The 20979-nt window shown below is 36.4% G+C and overlaps 6 protein-coding genes across 6 annotated transcripts; 3 read left to right on the forward strand and 3 right to left on the reverse strand.

The window, feature by feature from the left end:
- Nucleotides 1–50: 50 nt before the first annotated feature.
- On the reverse strand, nt 51–1986 carry LOC9310017 (dr1-associated corepressor). Its single transcript, XM_002873904.2, has 6 exons — nt 1713–1986; nt 1258–1330; nt 1058–1151; nt 852–962; nt 715–772; nt 51–627 (listed from the first exon to the last, which is right to left on the reverse strand). Exons 1-6 carry the CDS (start codon nt 1743–1745, stop codon nt 214–216), a joined length of 783 nt encoding a protein of 260 aa, XP_002873950.2. The 5' UTR covers nt 1746–1986; the 3' UTR covers nt 51–213.
- Nucleotides 1987–2388: 402 nt separating this feature from the next.
- On the forward strand, nt 2389–5318 carry LOC9310018 (tyrosine-specific transport protein). The gene is made up of 14 exons (XM_002871844.2): nt 2389–2813; nt 2894–2934; nt 3037–3129; nt 3213–3287; nt 3372–3421; nt 3519–3608; nt 3679–3735; nt 3865–3934; nt 4011–4112; nt 4199–4251; nt 4337–4490; nt 4567–4651; nt 4740–4868; nt 4953–5318. The coding sequence occupies exons 1-14, from the start codon at nt 2495–2497 to the stop codon at nt 5147–5149; spliced, it is 1515 nt and encodes a 504-aa protein (XP_002871890.1). The 5' UTR covers nt 2389–2494; the 3' UTR covers nt 5150–5318.
- Nucleotides 5152–6629, reverse strand: LOC9307960 (elongation factor 1-beta 2). The gene is made up of 6 exons (XM_021022368.1): nt 6463–6629; nt 6246–6362; nt 6086–6155; nt 5797–5926; nt 5569–5682; nt 5152–5467 (listed from the first exon to the last, which is right to left on the reverse strand). The coding sequence occupies exons 1-6, from the start codon at nt 6546–6548 to the stop codon at nt 5304–5306; spliced, it is 681 nt and encodes a 226-aa protein (XP_020878027.1). The 5' UTR covers nt 6549–6629; the 3' UTR covers nt 5152–5303.
- Nucleotides 6630–8592: 1963 nt separating this feature from the next.
- LOC9310019 (mechanosensitive ion channel protein 9) lies at nt 8593–11572 on the forward strand. The gene is made up of 5 exons (XM_021023267.1): nt 8593–10045; nt 10138–10258; nt 10419–10712; nt 10804–11006; nt 11158–11572. Exons 1-5 carry the CDS (start codon nt 8676–8678, stop codon nt 11405–11407), a joined length of 2238 nt encoding a protein of 745 aa, XP_020878926.1. The 5' UTR covers nt 8593–8675; the 3' UTR covers nt 11408–11572.
- Nucleotides 11573–11729: 157 nt separating this feature from the next.
- Nucleotides 11730–14089, reverse strand: LOC9307961 (thermospermine synthase ACAULIS5). The gene is made up of 9 exons (XM_002873906.2): nt 13726–14089; nt 13567–13633; nt 13328–13422; nt 13015–13117; nt 12833–12921; nt 12584–12740; nt 12417–12492; nt 12141–12336; nt 11730–12051 (listed from the first exon to the last, which is right to left on the reverse strand). The coding sequence occupies exons 1-9, from the start codon at nt 13878–13880 to the stop codon at nt 11970–11972; spliced, it is 1020 nt and encodes a 339-aa protein (XP_002873952.1). The 5' UTR covers nt 13881–14089; the 3' UTR covers nt 11730–11969.
- A 4644-nt stretch (nt 14090–18733) lies between these two features.
- Nucleotides 18734–20868, forward strand: LOC9310020. Its single transcript, XM_021022432.1, has 5 exons — nt 18734–19205; nt 19298–19335; nt 19440–19710; nt 19912–20198; nt 20302–20868. Exons 1-5 carry the CDS (start codon nt 18861–18863, stop codon nt 20744–20746), a joined length of 1386 nt encoding a protein of 461 aa, XP_020878091.1. The 5' UTR covers nt 18734–18860; the 3' UTR covers nt 20747–20868.
- The last annotated feature ends 111 nt before the right edge of the window (nt 20869–20979 follow it).

Below are 20979 nucleotides of genomic sequence, written 5' to 3' on the forward strand. Positions count from 1 at the left end.
ATTAAACATTATGTATGTGATTTTATGGTTTGTAATAAAGCTTCCTATCAAATTGGAAGAGATGAATGAAAAATACGAAATTACATTAAAGAGAATGTGAGCAATCTCTTACATACACACTGCTTCTATAATAATATATAAGTGTGTCAGTAGTTCCTAAGTTGTTGTTCTCCTATCTTAGCCTTTAAGTCATTTCACCTAACCAGAAACACTTCACTCTTGGTCTATGCTTTCTTCATCATAATCTTCCTCATCATTAGCACTACTAGCCTGTTGTTGATCAGGATCTATTTTCATTTCGTTAATCTCCAACAACGGCCAATCTGGACTTCCCTCTAGCGCTCTGTCCAGCCAAGCAGCTGAGTCTCCATTCTCATCTAATTCAACATTAAGATCAAAGTTCCTTACTTTTACCACTGAGTTACTATGATTGTTGAGTGATGCGACTTTCTTCCAAGATTTATCGTCATGAGAAAGGCTCCCGATTTCGGGAGACGGGGTCCTGCTGCTTTCGGGAGAACCATCTTCTTCAAATTTTAGAGACAGCCCACTTCCTGTTCTTCCACCACCTCGTCCGCAGCCTCTACCTCGCCTTCCTCTGCCACCGCTAGTATGTTTGACCTCATGCTGTAACAAGGCGAAAAAAGGGCTTACAAAAATAAGCATTAAGTGAAATACAAAATGGTCATCAGCAAAATAAGTCTGGCTAGTTACCATTTGAGTGGTCTTCGTCATATCTTCATCGTTGCAACTTCTTTCATCAACTACTTTCCTGAAAAGTCGGACAAACAAGTTGTTAGACACGAAACCAATACCAAAGTTTTTGAAAGGAGAATGACCTTGGGCCTAACCTTCTTTTGGTAGCTGATTGGTCTTCAGTATCTGAACCACCCAAATCAGGAACTTTACCAACAGTCTCTCTTAGAAAATCAAAGATATTAAAGGTGTGCACACACTGCTTCCTGGAAAAAGAATAAAAAAAAGTATTGAACAAGCAAGAAAACAATTGGTTTACTATATATATAAAGCAAAATCCAAAGTTGGGGTTCACACTTACAAATGAAAGGAGTTGACAGTTTTTGCTCCTCGGCTAAGAGTTACATCATACGTGTGATTACACAAGTCTTGTAAAAATAGCTCCAAAGCTTTAGCTGAAAAGTTAAATTCAAAACCAGAACAGATCAACTACATGTGGTGACACAAGCTAATATATGAACAACGTTTAGAGTAAGAAAATAAAAAAAAATCATCACTTACAAACAAGAAGAGGGACCGCCATTGCTATTTTGCCAACTTCCTCATCAGTTTGCATAATCTTCTTAATCCTTGTCTGAAACACAAAATTCGAACATATCATCACGAGGACATCTCACCCTCTACAGAAATTACAAAAACACACTCCTTAAATTAAATATAAGAAACTTCATCTATAGAAGTCTCATCTTCAGTCCTAAACAAGATATCTCTGCAGTTTCTTTATATCTAGCCCTGAACAAAATAGCCCTCCAAGTCCAAGACACATTCACATACTGTAGATAAATTTAAAAAACTAATGAAGACAAGGACCATGGAACCCTGAAGAAGAAAACCTGTAATCATAGCAGAAGTGAACCTAACTACTCTCACAACTCACAAAACAGAGTTCATGGTTATCTCCATAGGAAAAAGAAACAAACAAAACTATAAATCAGTGAAAAGTAATTGTTTCATACCGCTGGAAAACGTGTCTGGAGCTTCTTCTTCATGCTTTTGTTGTACAGAAGAAAAAGCAGCTTCCAAAGTCAAAGGGAAGAAGATAAACCCTAATTTTGAATTTTGTGTTGCTTGCTTCCGTTCTCTCTGGAATAAATATAACAAAGATAAAATCAAAATTAACAAATATATACGTATGTTGATTCCACCAAACACGACAAGAAAAGGAAAAAAAAAAAAATTCCTTTGGATCTATTTTTTCTAGTTGAAATTGGTCTCTGTTTTCTGACCCGTCCTTGTCGGACCCAAATCAGACGCAATTGGACTTTTTTCCCATTCTTTTTTTTTACTTCGATAATGGAGAATTGAAAATTAATTCTTTATTTTGTTTTTCATTTAACAAGTTTTATGAAACATGTTAATTAATTTATCACATGATAATCTTAACAAAACATAACCACAAACTCAAAATAAAAAAATTGAAATTTTTAATTTAATAAATATGATGGGTTACTTATAATAGTTAAATGAAAGAAAAAAAATAGTTTGCATTGCTATTCTTTACTTCAGCATCCAACTTTTTATCATTGGTGCAAAATTAATCTTTTTAAAAAGCAAACTTGAAGCATAAATCATAAATGCATAGATTTTAAATATAATTGGGAAATAAAACTTCAAAAATAAGACAACCACACATGTTATAATCTCGGAAGCTAAAGCTTTCTCTAACACAATCTTTTGAACTGGACTCGCAGAAAACCAGAAGACTGATCATAGTGTCTAATCTCAGACAAACACAGAGATGTCTGTGTCTCTAAGTTACACTTGTCTTCTTCGATTACCCACTTTTTCAGTTCCAACGAAACCCATAATTCTCAGTGGACCTCTCCCTTTTCATGTACCAAGATCTCATATTTCCTCATCTTGTTTTGGTTTCAAATCAAACCCATTCTTAAGAACTCAGACCCCAAGATTCTTCAAGTGTTTGCCTCAGAGAGTGTCTGATGAACGCAGAGAAACACAAGTAACAACGGAAGAAGAAGATGATGAAGAAGAAAAGGTTGTCGTTTTTGAGAGGCTCTTCTCTAACCTTAATCAATCAACATTGAAGCGAGAGTCCGGTACAATGACTGATATCATTTTGCATGCGAATACCTAAATTTGGATAGAATTTTTGGTTTTAAGTTTTGAAAATTTTCAGGAAGTTTGTCCAGCGCAATTTTATTGGTTGCTGGCACTACCGTAAGTCTGTCTACTTTCTCATAACTCTCTCCAGATTCTTGTTGAAACTACGCAAGGAATCAAGTTTTGTTTCTGCTAAATCTTTATCCTTTTCTTGATTAGGTAGGTGCAGGGATACTTGCGATTCCAGCTGTGACACAAGAATCAGGTTTTCTTGCCTCTGCAGTCGCCTGCATTCTCTGTTGGGCTTTCATGGTGATGATGGATGATTCTTCTTTTCTCTGTTTATGTTTAGAGCAAGTAACGGATTGTTCATTAGTAATATATGCTGGCTTCAGGTTGTGACAGGTTTGCTGGTTGCTGAAGTAAATGTCAACACCATGAGTGAACTAGGCTCTGGAGGCGTATCTCTTGTATATCCCCTCAAACCAATACTTCTATGCAAACTTAGCTTAGTTATGCCTTAAAAACTCAGCTTTGACTTGATATTTTGGCAGGTTTCAATGGCGAAGCGGACTCTTGGGTCTGTTGGAGTTCAAGTTGTTAGGTAATCATCCTCTCATTCTCATTTCAGAACTTGCTTTCCTTAGTTTCCATCCCTGTTTCTTTCACTTAAACTTGAAACAAGCCTTTCTGTTGTGTAGTTGGTCTTATCTTCTCATACATTACACCCTTCTTGTGGCCTACATTGCTCGGTCTTCAGGCATCCTTACAAACTTCCTCGGCATTCCAATGTACGAAACCCCAATTGATCCTTTTGTTGAGTATTATGCTTCTGTACTTATTCCCCAGAATGTCTTGTAGATGGGAGAGTGCAACTCTGTTCTCACTAATCTTCGGAGGTCTTTGCTTCTTTGGGAGGTTAGCTATCCATTTTAAGCTAATCAGTGATGCCACAATTTAAAGAAGAAACTGTATAAACCCAAAGAGAACCAGAGTGGAATAGTGCTCGACTCAAAGTTACTCATAGCATCCTCCATGTCGTTGCAGCCAGCGATTCATCGGTGTAGCCAATGGAGTTCTGGTGTTTGGAGTAATAGCATCGTTTGCAGCACTCGTGGTAACATTTTTTCCTTAGAGACTTTCCTATGAATTCATGAAAGAGAAAACCAAAACATAGATGACCATTTTGTTAGGCAGTTGCAAGTGGAGACTTGCACTGGGAAGCTCTTCTCAAGGCTAACTTTGAGGCCGTTCCCATGAGTATACCCATCATTGCTCTGTCATTTGTTTATCAGGTAGTCACAGTCAATCTCATTCTTTCAACCTTGGATTCTTGACTGTGAGATGAAGAAACTTTCTCAATTGGTTGCTCTTCTTACAGAATGTGGTGCCGGTTCTCTGCACAGATCTTGAAGGAGACTTGCCGAAAGTAAGGTGACATCATACCCTGCAATGGTAATGGTGAAACTCACTGAGTGTCTATGGACTAACTCAACCTTCTAAATATCTTTATCTTCAGAACCGCGATTGTTCTTGGCACAGCCATACCACTCAGCTTGTTTCTTGTGTGGAACGGTGTAATTCTTGGGTCGTTTCCAGCAGATACTGGGGTGGCTGCTGAGAAGATGGTCGATCCTCTGCAACAATTGAGATCAAGCAGTGTCACTGTCGGTGTAAGTGTAGTTGTTCTTGCTTATTTGATAAACTCTTCACCAATCACCGCTGATCAGTCTTCTTTTGATAATACAGCCTTTTGTGGAAGCATTCTCTCTTTTTGCAATCGCAACATCTTATATAGGGTTTGTCTTAGGCCTCTCTGATTTCTTCTCTGACTGTAAGTATCATCAAACAACCAAACTTTTCTTTTAAATCTACTGCCATGGAGACACTATATAATCTTTGCTTTCATGGAAACTTTCTAGTATTGAAGCTTCCGAGTGGGCAGAACAAGCCTCTTCTCTACTTGCTTACTCTGGTTCCACCGCTTGTCCTGTCCCTACTGGACCCAGAGATTTTCTTCAAAGCCTTAGATTTTGCCGGGACATATGGAGGTACAAGTCTCTTCTTGAGCAACCTGAATCAAAAAGTTGTCAAATCTAAACAAACATGAAACCTAACTATATTCTCTTTTGTAGTTCTGGTATTGTTCGGAATCCTCCCAGCAGCAATGTCTTGGTCAGATAGGTACATAGTCTCAACGTCAAGAGTGACAAGATTGCCGCAAATTGTTCCAGGAGGAAAACTCACCCTTTCTCTTGTGATGGGAGCTGCTGGATACGTGATTCTTTCTGAAGTAGTAGAAAATTTTTCAAAGTACCTAAGTAGTTCTTAACAATAATTCAACGGAATAGTAAGCATTGATAATTTAGTGTTATTGTAACATGAAAGAGGTCTTGCAACTAGAAAAGAAACATCTCGGTAAACAACACAAACGAAAACAAAACTTGAAAATCAAATATGTTTTTGTAAGGAGAGGATTGAAGTCTCTAAATCTTGTTGAATGCGACAATGTCACAACTCTGGATGTACTCGTTGTTAGGCTCTGAGGTGAGAAAGTCTTCAATGAGGTTGTCCGGGGACACAAGGTCATCAACAATGGTGAGCATAATCGTGAGTTTCTTGATCCCGTAACCAACTGGTACAAGTTTTGCTGCAAGAAATTACCAGAAAAAAAAAAAGTTTCAATTAGAAAACAGTCCCAGACAAAAGTCTAAAGCTTACTCTCATTAAGATTGAAAGTCAAACACGTACAAGCTCCCCATAAAAGACCGGGTAATTCAACAGCACGAACAGCCTCTTCCAGTTTCTTCATGTCGGTCTCATCATCCCATGGCTTAACATCCATAAGTACAGAGGACTTTCCACCTAACAAAGAGTTTGAAATACAAAAGAGAGTTAAAAACCCATATCAAAATTCAAGATGCAGTTGCTCATTCACAAGTTTTCCCTATAAACCAAGAGCATGCTCTAGAGACTTACTCTCTTTAGGCTTCTTGGTGTCCTTCTTAGCAGCCTCCCTCTCCTCAGCAGCTTTCTTTTCCTCCTCGGTCTCATCACCAAACAGATCGATGTCATCATCATCATCATCATCATCACCAGCTGCAGCTGCCTGTTGATGACAATTTATGCAAAATAGCTTAAAACACACACACAAACAACATTCCAAATCGAAGTATTATAATTTATAATTACAACTATCACCTATAAAATCATTGTTCTAAGGTCTACGATTATGACAGTCAAGAATAAAGCATTCAAGTAAAGGTACCTCAGCCTCTACAGCTGGAGGGGCAGTAGCAGAGCCACCGATTTGCACTCCAACGGCCTTTCCAGGGAAACTGCAACAAATCAAAACTTATCAATTGTTGAAAGATTGATACATATACCAAATCTGAATCGATTATTACCAAATTCCAAAAAGGACGAACCTTTTAGCAAGATGGGAAGCCACACACTCGTACCACTTGCTAGCATTAGGGAAAGCATCACTGGGTTTCTCTGGAACAGCAGCGTAAACCTTAACATCATCCACAGACAATTGATCTCTGCAAAATCAAAATCTCTCATACATCATAACGGGAATAGAAACAATCTAAGGTTACGAATCGTTTAGCAGAAAAAAAAAGGAAAAGAGACAAACTTTACCCGGAGATGTAGGTTTTTCCGGCGAGGTGCTCCTCCACGGATTTGACACCCTCCTCTGTGTGTAGATCTGAAAAGGTAACGGCCATTGTTGCTGCTGTCTAGGGTGTGAGGGAGGGAGAGAGATCAGAGAGAGAAGAAGCTGCTTTAAAAACCTAGAAAGAGTATCTCTGAGAAACCCTAAACCCGATTAAGAAATAAATTGTTTACGGGCTAAGCTGACTTTTATATTTGGGCTTATTTATGGGCCTTAGAATGGATCCAATTTGGAGCTCAGAGATAAAAAATCCGAAACATTTAATGGACAAATTTATATACTTGTGTAGCTTCAGCAGGATGATATAATCATACTTACTATACCCATTATAAAGAACATTTTCGGAAAAGATGTATTCAACATTTGACATCTTTATAAGAAAAATCTATTCATTATAAATTTACATTTCTATTTGCTAAGCTTAACGACTAAAAATAAATGCATAAAATGTTGTAGTACAACTGTACAAGATAACATTAAAGTAAATTCAAAAATCCACGCTTTGACATTAGCTAGTACTCCCTCCGTATTTTAATAAGTGTCGTTTTAGAATTTTTATTTTTTTGAATTGGATATCGTTTTCAAATTTCTATGCAAAATTTATTACTTTTTAATGTTTTATGACGTCATAAAACATTAAAAAGTAATAAATTTTGCATAGAAATTTGAAAACGACATCTAATTTTAAAAAAAAAAAAATCCTAAAACGACACTTATTAAAATACGGAGGGAGTACTAATTTATTTGTGTCGTCCTCTAGTAGTAACTCACTCGTTAAAAGAGTAGGTTCAATTTTGAATAATTGAATTTGGATTGGTTCGATACAAGTTATTTTAAATATCCTACCGTGCACATTAAAATCATGGTACGAAGATAGTTTATACTCGAAACAATATAAAATGTTGATTTTTCATCGAAATACGAAATTCGTCGCTATCGATTTCTCTTTTAATATATCCCAGTTGTGAAAATAACGGTAAAACCAAGGACTGAATATATTCTTGCTGTCACCTTTGTCTTTTCTTTTCAACTCCTAAGTGGTATTATATTACATTATTTTACTAGTATATGATTTTGCATTATAAACCTTCTCATTTTATTCTTGACCAAGCTATGCGACTTCTCATTTCATATTCTTTTTCACGTAGTAGATCAGGTCACATGCAATGATGCATCACATCATTTTAACTAAATGACGTTAAATTTTCAGTATTCTTTAGAAAAATCATTGATTTAAACTAAACTAAAATATAAACCGACTTGTGTGACATAAGGAAAAGATGTGTCAATAGATTAAAATAGGACTATTGACAAAAAAATAAAATTTAATAAGACTGTATTAGTATAAATCTATAACGTTATCACTTGACATTGAAAACATAAAAATTGGGAATCCCCTCTGAGATCCACGTGATTGTTTTTTATTTATTTAATTGATGCCTATTTGTTTCTTGTCCGTATTATTCTGGAGTTTTCGCTCTTTGCAAAGCAGAACTAAAGTTTGAATCAAAGATCAATCCTTACTTGGGCTTGCTTTCAGTGTCCTGTACGACTCTCTCTCTCTCTTTCCCCTTTCTCTGTTTTCTTTGTTTGTTCCTTTTAAGTTTCTAAAAGTTAATTTGTTCTTCTTTAGTCCACCCAAAGATACCGAGTTCAAAACCTGCTCTGTTTTGTCACTTTTAAATTTTTTAGTAAGCTTATATCTAACTATACGTTTGAATAATTTTCTACTGAGGCACTGTTGGTTTACTTTTTCTTTGAAAGTATATATTTATTTTGGGAAAGTGTTGATCTTTCTTACTATCTTCGGATAATTCGTGGGTTTTCCAAAGAGTACTCATTTACTTAGAACAACTGGTCATTCTTGCAGATCTCTTTTCTAGCCTTGTAGGATTTGCTTTAGGTTTTAAGGTTAGCTTTTAGATAGCTTAGAGGCGCTCCTAACTTTGGTTTGGTCAACTTTAAAAAGTGTAAACGTAAACTTTGTCCATAGTCGGTGTCAAGCATATGTTAAATCAAATCTCATTGTAATCTAATTGTGTAAAGAGTTTGTGATTAATCTAATCACTGAAACATTTCTACTCTTCGTGTTCTTATGATTTGGTCCAACTTCTAGGCTCTTTTGGGAGCCATTGGAGTCAAACTGCATCGCAACTTATTGGTTGGAGGTGACTTCAGGATGGCAGAGAGGAGAGTCAGTAACGGAGAAGAAGTTGTTATTAATGTTTCAGATAAAGAAGATCCAACAGCATCATCTCCTTCTTTCAATCCATTGGCTTCACCAGGGTCAGATGCAGGGGCTGAGAAATCAAAACCAGTGCCGCCGTTAAGCATTCCTCCTCCTGAAATCTATAAGTTCTCTGGTAGCGTTCATAAGCCACCTAAGATCCCAAGTCCTAGCAATGAAGGTCTAGTTCGGAGGAAATCTCTTTCGAGGTCAGTTTACTCCAAGTCCAAGTCAAGGTTTGGGGAACAACGGTCTTTTCGATACGATAATATTATAGAGGAAAATGGTGGAAGGTCCCTTAGGGAACAGTTTGGTGCTCCTTCATTTGCAAGGGGTTCTTTTGACAGGGCTTCTCCTAATAACAAATCGAATAGAAGCGTTGCGTCAGCAGCACTGAGTAAAGTTGCTGAGGAGGAAAGGGATGAAAATGAGGAAATCTACAAAAAGGTTAAGCTACACCGAGTGAAGCGTAGCGGAATGAAACCTCTGGCTCTGATTGAGTTGGTAGTGTTTATGGCCATTTTGGCCACTTTGGTTGTGAGTTTAACCATTGATAAGGTGAACAAGCATACCATTTGGGGTTTGGAAGTTTGGAAATGGTCGGTGCTTGTGATGGTTACACTCAGCGGCATGTTGGTGACAAATTGGTTCATGCATTTTGCAGTGTTCCTCATAGAAAAGAACTATCTTCTTCGGAAAAAAGTTCTGTACTTTGTGCATGGTTTGAAGAAGAATGTTCAAGTCTTCATTTGGTTTACTCTGGTTCTGATTGCTTGGATATGTCTGTTCGATGATAACGTTAAACACTCTCGTAAGACCAAGAAATTTCTCGACTTCATTACTTGGACTATTGTCTCCCTTCTCGTAGGGTCAATCCTTTTCTTGGTAAAGACGTTTGCCTTGAAAGTTCTTGCATCAAAGTTCAACGTCAGAAACTTCTTTGAGAGAATTCAAGAGTCTATTTTCAACCAATACGTTCTCCAAACTCTCTCGGGACCTCCGCTTATAGAAGAGGCAGAGAACGTTGGGCGTGTGCCAAGCACAGGCCACCTAAGTTTCACAAGCACCAAGGATGGAAAAGTGAAAGACAAGAAAGTGATCGATATGGGTAAGGTTCACAGGATGAAACAAGAGAAGGTCTCTGCTGGGACAATGCGTGTTTTGATCGAAGCGGTGGGAACTTCAGGTATATCTACCATATCCAGCACTTTAGATGAGGTCAACAATAAGAAAGAGCAAAAAGATAAAGAGATAACAAATGAGATGGAGGCTGTGGCTGCTGCTTATGAAGTCTTTAACAATGTTGCTAAGCCGAACCATAAGTGAGTCATCACACAAATACTCTGTTTTCTTCTACTTTGTTTTCACTTTTCATATGAATCATTACAAACTTCAATTGCTTTTTGATTTTCAGTTACATAGAAGAAGATGACCTATTGAGGTTCATGATTAGGGAAGAGGTAGACCTAGTACTCCCATTAATAGAAGATGCCGACACCGGAAAAATCACACGCAAGACTTTTACAGAATGGGTGGTAACATTCTTCAAACACCCTTAATTTTTTTGTCCAAAGTTGTTCTAGATGACTAATCAATGGTACCAATAAAGGAAACCCTAGGCAAAAACATAACACATGCCTATTTAGAGAAGTTGTTAAAAGTTTAAACTAGGTCTGTTGTGCCATTTTTTTATAGGTTAATGTTTACACAAGTCGGAAAACTATAGGGCATTCATTGAACGACACAAAAACAGCGGTTAAGCAGCTGGACAAACTTGTAACTGGAATCTTGACCGTTATCACATTCATTGTTTGGTTGGTGCTTCTGGATATAGCATCGACCAAGCTTTTGTTGGTCTTCTCATCACAATTTGTGGGTCTTGCTTTCATGATCGGAAGCACTTGTAAGAATATCTTTGAATCCTTTATGTTCGTCTTCGTAATGCATCCTTATGACGTCGGAGACCGTTGCGTTGTCGACGGTGTTATGGTAACTAACTTTGCAAGTTTGTTTGCTCACTATTACTACTCAGTTAAAACATCTAAACCATTGAGTTAATATTGTTTCTTTTGCTTTGAAGTTGTTGGTTGAAGAAATAGATCTTCTAACGACCGTGTTCCTCAAGATTGACAACGAGAAAGTGTTCTATCCAAACTCGGTTTTAATATCAAAACCGATAAGCAACTTCTACAGAAGTCCAGATATGGGAGATTATGTCGACTTCGCCATTGCATTCTCAACACCGGCCGAGAAAATCGGCAGTCTCAAGGGAAAAATCGGAGAGTAAGTATTAGGCATATTAGTAATCAATATGAATGCAGTTTATTTTTTCTATAAGTAGTTCTTCACATGTTATTTAAGTCCCCTAACTACCATACAACAGACCTTGTCCACATTAAATCACTCACTTTGTATTGATTCTAAATTTGGTCAGATACTTGGTGGCAAACTCACAACATTGGTATCCAGAAGCCCAGGTGATGGTGAGGGCGATTGAGAATATGAACAAGCTGGTATTGAATATACTGGTCCAGCACACCATAAACTTCCAAGTATACATAGAGAAGAGTAGAAGAAGAACCGCACTGATCATCGCAATCAAGCGGATTCTCGAGGAGCTTGAGATCGATTACAGCCTCCTTCCTCAAGATGTTCATCTCACTGAACACAAGACTCACAAATGACAAATGATCCTTTCCTTCTTCTTTTTTCATTAAGTACTTCATTTGCTTCGGTTTAATTGAACTTGATTTGCTTTCGGTTTAGTTGAACTTGATTTGCTTCGGTTTACTTTTCCGGAAATTCTTTTCTCTATCCTTTCTTCTTGAACCGAATCATTCAAATTCTAATGCCAGATTTTTAGTTATCGATATAATACCAAATAGTTTTAACCAGTTTTAGACCATAATTGGTGTAAATTAGATTTGGTGTGGAGAAATTACTGATTGAAGAAGAAACTGACGATGACGATTGGTCTTTTTCTTAATTAGTAAGCAGTATAGTTTTGTCAACCAAACTAAACCGAAATTACTTGAGGGAAGATATAGTTTTGTTAACCAAACTAAACCGGAATAACTTGAGGGAAGATAAGAACAAGAAAACGAAAACCCAAGCAATGTAGAAAAGAAAACCGAACCAAAGTAATCATCAAGACAACGCCCCGGTTATATGCGGAGAAAAGAAACCGGCTTTTATGTTTTTATGACATGGGTTTGGTATGAATCTGAAATTGAACCGGTTCTTCTTTTAAATATGCCGGTACGCCACACCATGACCATGAATGAATCTCGCGTTCTCTTCACTATAAACTTCAGTCTCCTTCTCCAGTCTGTCCAATATTTAGTATCCATTTTGTAAATAAATCGATTAATTATTCATTGTGTTAAGAAAAAAAAAAGAGTGAGAAATGGAAATTACGCGAGAGAGATGGTTTTGTTGAGAGTAGCAGCAGAGACGAAAGAAGGAGCGTTTAAATACATCAATTCTCCTTTAACTCTCTCTTCGATTCTTCGATCCATTTCATCAACTTCAACATCAAACTCGTGGTCCGATGCCATCACCCATCCCCATGTGTCCGCAAATGATGGCACATGTGCTGTGTAAGCCTTTACGTCTGTTTTTACTTCAATCATCAAAAAATGGATCCAATAATTTCTCTACAAGAAACACACAAAAGAGGCGTAATTTGCTTACACTTGAACACTTGCTTCATGGTGTTGTAGATTGATGTGAAGACTTCCTTATGAGTGAATATTCCTGCTGGTCCAGCCTATTATTATTTATACAAAAATAAAGTGTTTTATTATCTTTTTCCCAAATTAGTAAATATTTATCAAAAAAATATTAAAAAGATTTAAGACCTGGGTCACAAAAATGCCATTGGGGTTAAGCTTGGGTTTGAGGATGTTTTGGTAGAAGGATTTCGTGTAGAGCTGATAACAAGGTCCACCTTCCACTGGATCGGCTAAATCTCCTACTATGATATCAAACTTCTCTTCTCTTTTCTCCAATTCAGCCCTTTTTCACATTCAAATTATATTTTTAATTAGAGATTTAGACGTCATTGAAAACTTACTTTTGTTGTTTTTGTTATGTTTTAGGTTCCTTACTTTGCATCTTTGATCACAAGTTCAAGCTTTTTGTTACAGAAAGCATCGCTGTTAACGGTCAGAAATCTTCTGCAAAAGTCAACAACTTCCTAGAAAGAAAGAAAAAAAAACATTTATTAATTTGTTAAGATCATGCATGAACGTATATTTTTTGTTAATACAATTGGAGACTTGAGGTTAACCTGATCAATATCACACATGACAACTTTCTCGATCGTCGTGTGTTTTAATATTTCTCTAGCAGCAGAGCCTTCACCTCCTCCCATTATAAACACCGTCTTGGGGCTACTCAATGAGCAATGGTTGAGTAAATAACAATTCGAAACTATGTTTATATAAAATGTTCATGTCTAATAACAATAAACAAGTGATATAACTTTTTAAACATAAGTAGAAATTTTGTAGACTATGTTAGGTGCATTATTCAAATATAAAGCACTTGATTGAATACAAGAAATTAATTTGTAAGTAAAGTAAAATAAAGTGCATATATACTTGGGATGGAAAAGGAGGGCCGGGTGGATCAAACATTCATGGTAGATAAACTCATCTCTCTCTGCACTTTGCATTTTCCCATCAATCACAAGCACCTGTTTTTAAGTACTTCATACTAATTAGTCTCCACCTTATAATATCACTACTCTAAGAAATTTGTAATTAATCAAAACTATACAAAATAAACATGAACTTTTAAGTAAAAATATTGTTTCATAAGAATATTTGACAAAATGTACCTTTCCAAAACGTTTGGTGTCCAACAGAGCAATATCTTGGTACTCACTAGTTCCTTGATGGAGAACACTGTCGAGACAAAATAAAGTAAATAAACCATAAAAAACAGGCAAAATCATATATACATATATAATGAAAGCAAAGTTGAGATAGATGAAAACCTGTTGAGGGCAAAAGACCACTTGAGATCATCATCGATGGTTTCTTCATACCAATGGCAGTCCTGCTGGTTGGAGTGGAGGGTTTGAATGGGTGATGTGTCTTTGTGAATCTCTGGGAATCCATTTCCGAACATGATCTCTACGGCTTCACCCATATCCAAGTTCTGAGAGAGAAAGAGAGAGAGAAGGAGTGTGAGTGAGATAGATAGAGAGAAAGAGGAGATCTAATGTTTGGTGATGGGACGATATTCTATGGAGACAACCTTTGCGTTTTTATAGAATCTTGTTGGTGTGTAGAATGTAATATCGTGCGTTATCCACAAATGAGGGGGAAAATGAAAAATGTTAGCATGAGTAATGATTGCGACAAATAAAACTCTTAAATTTTCTGCCACATTTCGGTCGCATGCTTATGTTTTGGCATTTTAATGTTTTCAAGACTTTTTTTTTTTTTTTTTTTGATAAACCCTATCGGCTATCCGGTCGGCCCCGGTAGGAACGCACAAAGGTGCTACTTAGTGGACTGGTCCACCGTGTTAACGGTTAGGCCCTTACGGGCTACCACTCTACCTATCCCGAGTTTGGAATGCCTTCCGACTAAGTGCCAGGGGTAGTCAGGCCGCCTGCATTTCTGGCTACCAGGTAAACCAATTGGGCCAAGGCCCAACTGACAGACTTCCCAAACAAATGTGTTTTTGTTTCCAGGGAGAATCGAACTCAGGTTTGGGAGTTTCACCCTTTCCCAAAGCTTCTTCTGCCACTAGACCATAGATGCTTGGGCATGTTTTCAAGACTTCCTCATCGTGACATCATAATTATAAGATATATACTGTATAGTAGATATTTATATTACTTCTATTCATGTATTTCATTATTCTCTTTAATTATATATTTCTCATTCATTTCAATTTTAGTTACGTTGTAATATAGTTTACTTTTGCGGCGAACAATATACAAAGAATAATTAAACATTTTAACTCTGAAGACATAGAACGTACGTAATTTAAATAAAATTAAAAAGTGAACCCAAGAAAAATACAAGCAATTGAAGGGTCAATTTTGATTTCTAGAGTAAGTCATACCGGAGATGCTTCCGGACCACGGTTGGACCGGTCCAATAAGATGGTTTACTTTAGTTTAAGACATTCTTTCAACTATCTTAGTTGACATCACTTTTTTTTCCCTCAAATTCTAACATCCACTTTTAAGTTCAATCATGTTTTAAAAGCTATGGCTTTCGCCCACCCAAAATCTCAGTCCTTGTAACTTGTTTTGTTTGTTAACCAAGAATCGCTTACCTTATTTCAACACATTGATTAGTCCTCTCCATGTCGTCGTGAACCAGTACATCTAGCGGGTTCGGGTAACTTTGATCTTTTTGTTCATACTAATAAGTTCATAACTTTGATATTAATAAAACCGGGATGACTCAGACCCCGCGAAAATCCACATTTCACATAGACTCTATCACCACATGATTTTAGAGTTGAACTGAATTAGAAACGCAACAGCAAATAAAACCCTAAAAGATGCTGAACACGCTACATTACAAATCTACTATGATCATTGGAGCATGACATTGTGCTCCGTAACTATTAAAACAAATGAAGAATCACCTATGTATCCAAAAGATAAAAACCAGTTTGAAGAAATTAAAACAATGTGATTAGGTTCTCTTTGTGTTTGGCTACGGTACCAAGTGGACTCTGTAGGATTGTGCAAATATGAAATACACATCACTGCAACACATCATGAAACAACACGCGCAGTATCAATTTTTAGATAATGCCTCTGCCAGAATTTTGGTGGAATCCACAGCTATATTCATATGTACACTTGTCAGTTCCCCTCTCGACTATGATATTTCACATTACAAATTTTTATTTCTCTTATCCTATATATAAATATAATTCAGATAATTAATATATTTTGAATCGGAAGATCAATGTAATTGTGTTAGACAAAATTGAAACTAATTTCCGCAATCTAATTACTATAGAATTGGGTATAATATATCTAAACTTATGAACACATGATTTAGCACATAAATTTGTTATAGTTTACAGAAATTTGTTTTATAATTAACGAAAGATTAGAGTTATTGTGAAGTTTCAATCCAAAAAGATGAAAGAAACTAAAAGTTGGAATATAATCGCCATTAACAAAACAATAGTCCCAATTAGTGACACAAGATCAAAAATATTGGAAGAAACAGCAGAATTAGAATGGGACCCACGTCTGGTGGTATGGGATATGCACACTTAATTAAGCGTGGAGTTAATCCACTCAAAAGAGAATGATATCTTTGTTGGAGACTCCACTCTTTATATGTATAACCTTTTCTTACTTCTCTTTTGCCTCTAACTAAGATATTTCTTTTGTCGACTTGCAAAAAAAATAAAAAAAAACGTGCCTTATCATCATCATACCTTCACCATCATCATCAAATATTATCAACAAGATCCTCATGTATTTGCGTGCTATCAGAAGATCTTGAAATGAAGCCAAATCCCACGACATGCCCTTAATTTGTAGGTATATATGCACGAAGAATGATCAAACGATCATTTATATATTCAAAACAAACAAAGAAACGATGCAATATATGGTCTAAACTAGTGATAAACATCACAACACTAACCACTTTAAAGTGTAGTGATTGACAAAAAAAGAAGAGTAGCGATATTAGTGGGTTTGTAATATTTCGTCTGGGTCTTGGCAGACAAAACACACGCCACAAATTTTTAGGTTACGAAAATTCGTTAACCATATTCTGTTATAGATTTGTGATGGAACGCATCACGCACACCTCATGAAGGATAAGTATTTAGGAACTCATCACATCTATCTAATCCACATGCATGCATATATACAGGTCCGGCTTAGAGGCAGTGCGGGTCCACATTTTTTTGTCAGTTTTTATGAAGATTTAGAGCATCCACATTAGCCATTTATTTGTGGGTGTCTTTAAATATAAAACTAATAAAAAAATAAAATTAAAATGGACAGTGTATTTTATTTAAGATTTGTGTTTTCCTAGAGACATTTTAAACACCAAAAAATGAGGATATCTTTAATATTATCACTAATTTATACTAAAGACATCTATCAAGAGTTGACTAATGTGGATGCTCTTAAGGTCCTAAATTTTTGATATTTTTGCAAACAAGGGTCTTAAATTTTAAATCTTTACAAATAAGATCTTAAGTTTTTAGAAAAAAAATAATTGGACACAAGGTCCAAAAAAAATTTGAGCCGGCCCTGCATATATATATTCGGATAGTGTGTATATAATAGGATAGCTAGTTGCACACTTGCACTACATCTTCTATACATGTGGTTTATGATGAAGGCTGATAGATAGCTGATCTTAACACATACTTTTCGGATATCCAAAATCGGTATAAGTAATCTCTTATAAATATCACCATTAAACACCATTAGTTTATAAGGAATATGAGAACTTCTCTCTTATATTCTAGCGAGAGAACCTGTATTCTAAAGATAATCCCTTTAAACTTATGCGCAAAAACTAGCTGCATAACATACGATGGTGGGCGCATGGTGGAAAAACAAAATCAATGGTCCAGATAAATGAGGTAATAGGTGAACCATAAAGGACAACCACTTTTATTCGTGTCTTCAAAAGTGGCCTGCCTAATGAATAGCTTGCCGTCGAGTTGTCTTCCACAATTTAACTATTTGTATAAAAACATATAATTGCTGATGATATCTAATGGTGCATTGTTAAGCAGCTTGGTTAAAAGACCAATAAGGATTGTGTGGAAGCTGACTTTAGAATGATGTCAAATTATTTATTTAATGAAAGCGTGACTAACTTTCCTCCAACATCTACGTGGTTAAAGTGGTTCCACTTATGACTTACCCGACCACACTCAACCTACGCATTGCATGTATCAATATAGATATATATGTGTGCACAAAGTTGTGGGCACTAGCACAGGATCTAGAAATTTGTTATTGTGGACAAATATCCTCTTTTATAATCTTAAATTTTAAATAAATATCTAAAATATAGATTACTATCATAAAATATAAAATATATATACCCTAAAATCTTATTTTTAAATTTGTTGGTAACATGATCGAATAACTCATCTAATAAAATAAAATTTTAAGAAAAGAGCACAAATGTGTATTTTCAGATTGTCATATTTAAACCCGAAATCGGGAAGATATATTGAAATTTTGATGAACGCAGAAAAAAATAACAAAGGAGAAGAAAACTGTACATGATACATATGAATTAACCATCTTACGAACAAAAGATCAGGTGAGTTATGAATATGAATTTACAAGAGGTTAAAGACAAAGAAAAGGAGAGAGCTAGGGGAATGCAATGCCAAGAAGAGAGACCATATATGCAACCAATTCAACTGATTATTATTAAGCTTATTTCACTATTTAAAACTTAGCAATTAGTCCTGTACGTAATATGCCAAATTAATAGACAACTAAAACTAAATTGGTTGTAGTATTCCAAAGCAGTAGGCTAGTAGCACACAACATTGTATATTTGCGCCTTCCTAAGTTACTGAAATTAAAACTAACAAATTGTGTATGCATAGTAGATGTTACCAAGTCGCTAAAAACTAGTAATACAGTAGCAGACTAAAAAAATGTTTTTAGTTGTTGCATCAATCAATAGCTCGATTAAATGGCAAACACTCGTCCTACGTATACCACTCAATCAGGACTCGAAAAGAATGCAAAGAGAACAAAAACAATTTGAACTAAATCAGCTCCAAATCGCTCATGGTTAGCGTTAAGCACATAAATAACCCCTTCATTGAAAAACAAATGGCTGGCTAATTAAAAGATTTCTGTTTTTTTTTTTTTCACTTTGTGTTTTCCATTTCTATTTATGGGAAAGGAAGAGAACCACTGGTTTCCTCTCTCGGTTAACAACTGGTTTGGTTAAATCATAATTTTTTCTTGGTTTTAAGTTTTTTTGACTCGGTTTACCAAGTAATCAAACGATTTTTTTTTTTTTTTCCGAAGCAGAAACGTGTAAACTTCTTCTGGTTGGAAAATGGCGAAATATCTTCTTCACATCATCACTACTACTTCTTCTTCTCAACTATATCCCGTAAAACAAAATCAAGGGAGGAACCATGGCGGTGAGCTCCTTCGCCGTCCTTCCTCCGTTTGGTCACAGCTCCACAACCGAAAGATCTTCTTCTTCTTCTTCTTCTTACTCATCTTCGAAACTTCTTCGCATACCTCAATACCGGTTCCGGTCAAATTCCCGTTGTCCAAATGTCTTTGTCTCGTCCTCAATGAATCTACCGTCTGATGATGCTTCGGACGCCGCCCTTTTTCTAGAATCCAATTCAATTGCTGATTACATGAGGTTCAAACGCCGTCCCGACGCCGGAAATGGCACCAGCGAGTTACAGACTGCAATCGTCAGCTACAAGAAACGTTTCCCTTGGATTCTTCTCAACCCTTTTCTTCAGGTTACATCACCATCTCTGTTCCTTTCTGGGTTTCCATATAAATCGAGAAAGGTGACATTTTTATCGGTTTCATCATCTCTAATATATTACAGGTAGATTTGGTCTCAACGATTCATATTGCAGATAAAGAGTGAGTCTTTCTTCTATTGCTCGTAATTTGTTACTAGTGAGTTTGGTTAGGTTTTAATTAGTTTCTTGTGTGATGACATATAAGGTTTGGGTTTGGGTCTGTAGGTACTTCACAACTCTTCAAAAGGAGCTTGAACCATATGATTCTATCTTGTATGAGATGGTTGCTAGTAAAGAGACCTTGGAAAATAGGAAAAACCCAATTGCAGCCAAGAGGCTCAAGAGTTCTCGTTCAAGAGGCTTTAGTATTCTCGGGTTCATTCAGCGGCAGATGGCAAGAGTACTAACACTTGATTTTCAGTTAGATTGTCTAGACTACGAAACTGAGAATTGGTACCATGCTGATCTCGATTTCGAGACTTTCCAGTTGCTTCAGGTTTGTTTCCAAACCTATCTTTGGTTGTTGCTTGTTCTCTGTCATTTTTGAGTAATATTCTTTGGTTTCCGCATTGTTGCCTGTATTCATCGTTGTATTGTTTGGAATAGCGAGAATCATTTTTACTTGAATATTTTCAGAATGCAGACTATCATTATGACTGATTTAATCTTCATCGGCACTGTTTCATATTTGTTGCAGAAGGAGAAAGGAGAAAGCTTCTTCTCATTTGCCAGGGACATGACTATTAGATCAACAAAAGCAATGATACAGCCAGCTTTGGAAACTGAAAGTCTTGATACATGGAGGTCAAAGCTTCTATGGGTTTCACGGGTTTTTCCTATGCCTCTTGTGGGTCTTTTCCTAATTGGGGCTTTTTGTGCTGACTTTGGAGATCAGACGTCAGACTATCCAGAATTGGAAGCACTTTCACGGCTTGACTTTGGAGCTGCTATGAAGGTTTTCCTCGCTAAGAGATTGACATCTGAGTAAGTGCTGTCTTGTTTTATTCCTTATGTTATTTGAAGGGCATGCAAAGATATGTAGGCTAGTGGGAAATTAACAATTGCATTAAAAATTTTGGTTGTGAAGGCTAACACAAGCGACATCAGATATAGAGGAGAAATCTGTCATCATTGGTGAGAGAAACCGAGCAGCTACAGAAGCATTAAGAAGAGCAATGGAGCAAGGGCACAAGAGAATTGGAATTCTTTATGGCGGAGGCCACATGCCTGACCTGGGAAGACGACTGAGAGAAGAGTTTGATCTTGTTCCTTGTGAGGTAAGATGGGTAACAGCTTGGACTATCAGAAATCCAACGGACTTGGAGACTAGTTCATATCCGATTCTGAGGAGAATGGCAGAGGCTTTGCGTTGGCCACTAAACCGGTACCAAACGTTGGCATTGCTAATATTTTCATCAGTGCTTGCAGTGGATCTGTGCTTTTGGGAGCTCTTCTTTGGTTCGACAATTGACTGGGCTTCCCAGATAGGTGCAGAGTTGTACCAGTTAGTAGATAATACAAAAAATGTGTGATACACAGACAGAATCATGTACAAAATACTAGCTCTTATTATACAGTCTCCAAGTTTCTGTTGAAAAGCAAACATTGCTCTGATGTCAAAGAAATCTATTGAATGAATATTAACAAAAGAAAAGATGTATAAATAAAGTTTGTTTAAAAAAAAAAACAGGAAATTAGAATTCAGACCAAAACAGAAAAGGAAATTAGAATATTTTTGTAATAAAAGAAAATGTAAATAAAGTGG

Source organism: Arabidopsis lyrata (assembly GCF_000004255.2).
Source record: "Arabidopsis lyrata subsp. lyrata unplaced genomic scaffold ARALYscaffold_6, whole genome shotgun sequence".
NCBI classification, from domain to species: domain Eukaryota; kingdom Viridiplantae; phylum Streptophyta; class Magnoliopsida; order Brassicales; family Brassicaceae; genus Arabidopsis; species Arabidopsis lyrata.

Coding starts and splice junctions, on each gene's coding strand:
- LOC9310019 (XM_021023267.1), top strand. CDS start 8,676: ATGGCAGAGAGGAGAGTCAGTAACGGAGAAGAAGTTGTTATTAATGTT. Junction 10,046..10,137: donor GTTGCTAAGCCGAACCATAA/GTGAGTCATCAC, acceptor TTTGATTTTCAG/TTACATAGAAGAAGATGACC. Junction 10,259..10,418: donor AGACTTTTACAGAATGGGTG/GTAACATTCTTC, acceptor ATTTTTTTATAG/GTTAATGTTTACACAAGTCG.
- LOC9310018 (XM_002871844.2), top strand. CDS start 2,495: ATGTCTGTGTCTCTAAGTTACACTTGTCTTCTTCGATTACCCACTTTT. Junction 2,814..2,893: donor AACATTGAAGCGAGAGTCCG/GTACAATGACTG, acceptor GAAAATTTTCAG/GAAGTTTGTCCAGCGCAATT. Junction 3,288..3,371: donor GCTCTGGAGGCGTATCTCTT/GTATATCCCCTC, acceptor ATATTTTGGCAG/GTTTCAATGGCGAAGCGGAC.
- LOC9307960 (XM_021022368.1), bottom strand. CDS start 6,548: ATGGCCGTTACCTTTTCAGATCTACACACAGAGGAGGGTGTCAAATCC. Junction 6,156..6,245: donor GCTTCCCATCTTGCTAAAAG/GTTCGTCCTTTT, acceptor GATTTGTTGCAG/TTTCCCTGGAAAGGCCGTTG. Junction 5,468..5,568: donor CGGTCTTTTATGGGGAGCTT/GTACGTGTTTGA, acceptor AATTTCTTGCAG/CAAAACTTGTACCAGTTGGT.
- LOC9307961 (XM_002873906.2), bottom strand. CDS start 13,880: ATGGGTGAAGCCGTAGAGATCATGTTCGGAAATGGATTCCCAGAGATT. Junction 13,118..13,327: donor GCCCTCCTTTTCCATCCCAA/GTATATATGCAC, acceptor CTCATTGAGTAG/CCCCAAGACGGTGTTTATAA. Junction 12,052..12,140: donor AACAAAACCATCTCTCTCGC/GTAATTTCCATT, acceptor AATATTGGACAG/ACTGGAGAAGGAGACTGAAG.
- LOC9310020 (XM_021022432.1), top strand. CDS start 18,861: ATGGCGGTGAGCTCCTTCGCCGTCCTTCCTCCGTTTGGTCACAGCTCC. Junction 19,206..19,297: donor TTCTCAACCCTTTTCTTCAG/GTTACATCACCA, acceptor AATATATTACAG/GTAGATTTGGTCTCAACGAT. Junction 19,336..19,439: donor ATTCATATTGCAGATAAAGA/GTGAGTCTTTCT, acceptor TTGGGTCTGTAG/GTACTTCACAACTCTTCAAA.
- LOC9310017 (XM_002873904.2), bottom strand. CDS start 1,745: ATGAAGAAGAAGCTCCAGACACGTTTTCCAGCG. Junction 1,152..1,257: donor GGCGGTCCCTCTTCTTGTTT/GTAAGTGATGAT, acceptor TTAACTTTTCAG/CTAAAGCTTTGGAGCTATTT. Junction 773..851: donor CAATCAGCTACCAAAAGAAG/GTTAGGCCCAAG, acceptor CCGACTTTTCAG/GAAAGTAGTTGATGAAAGAA.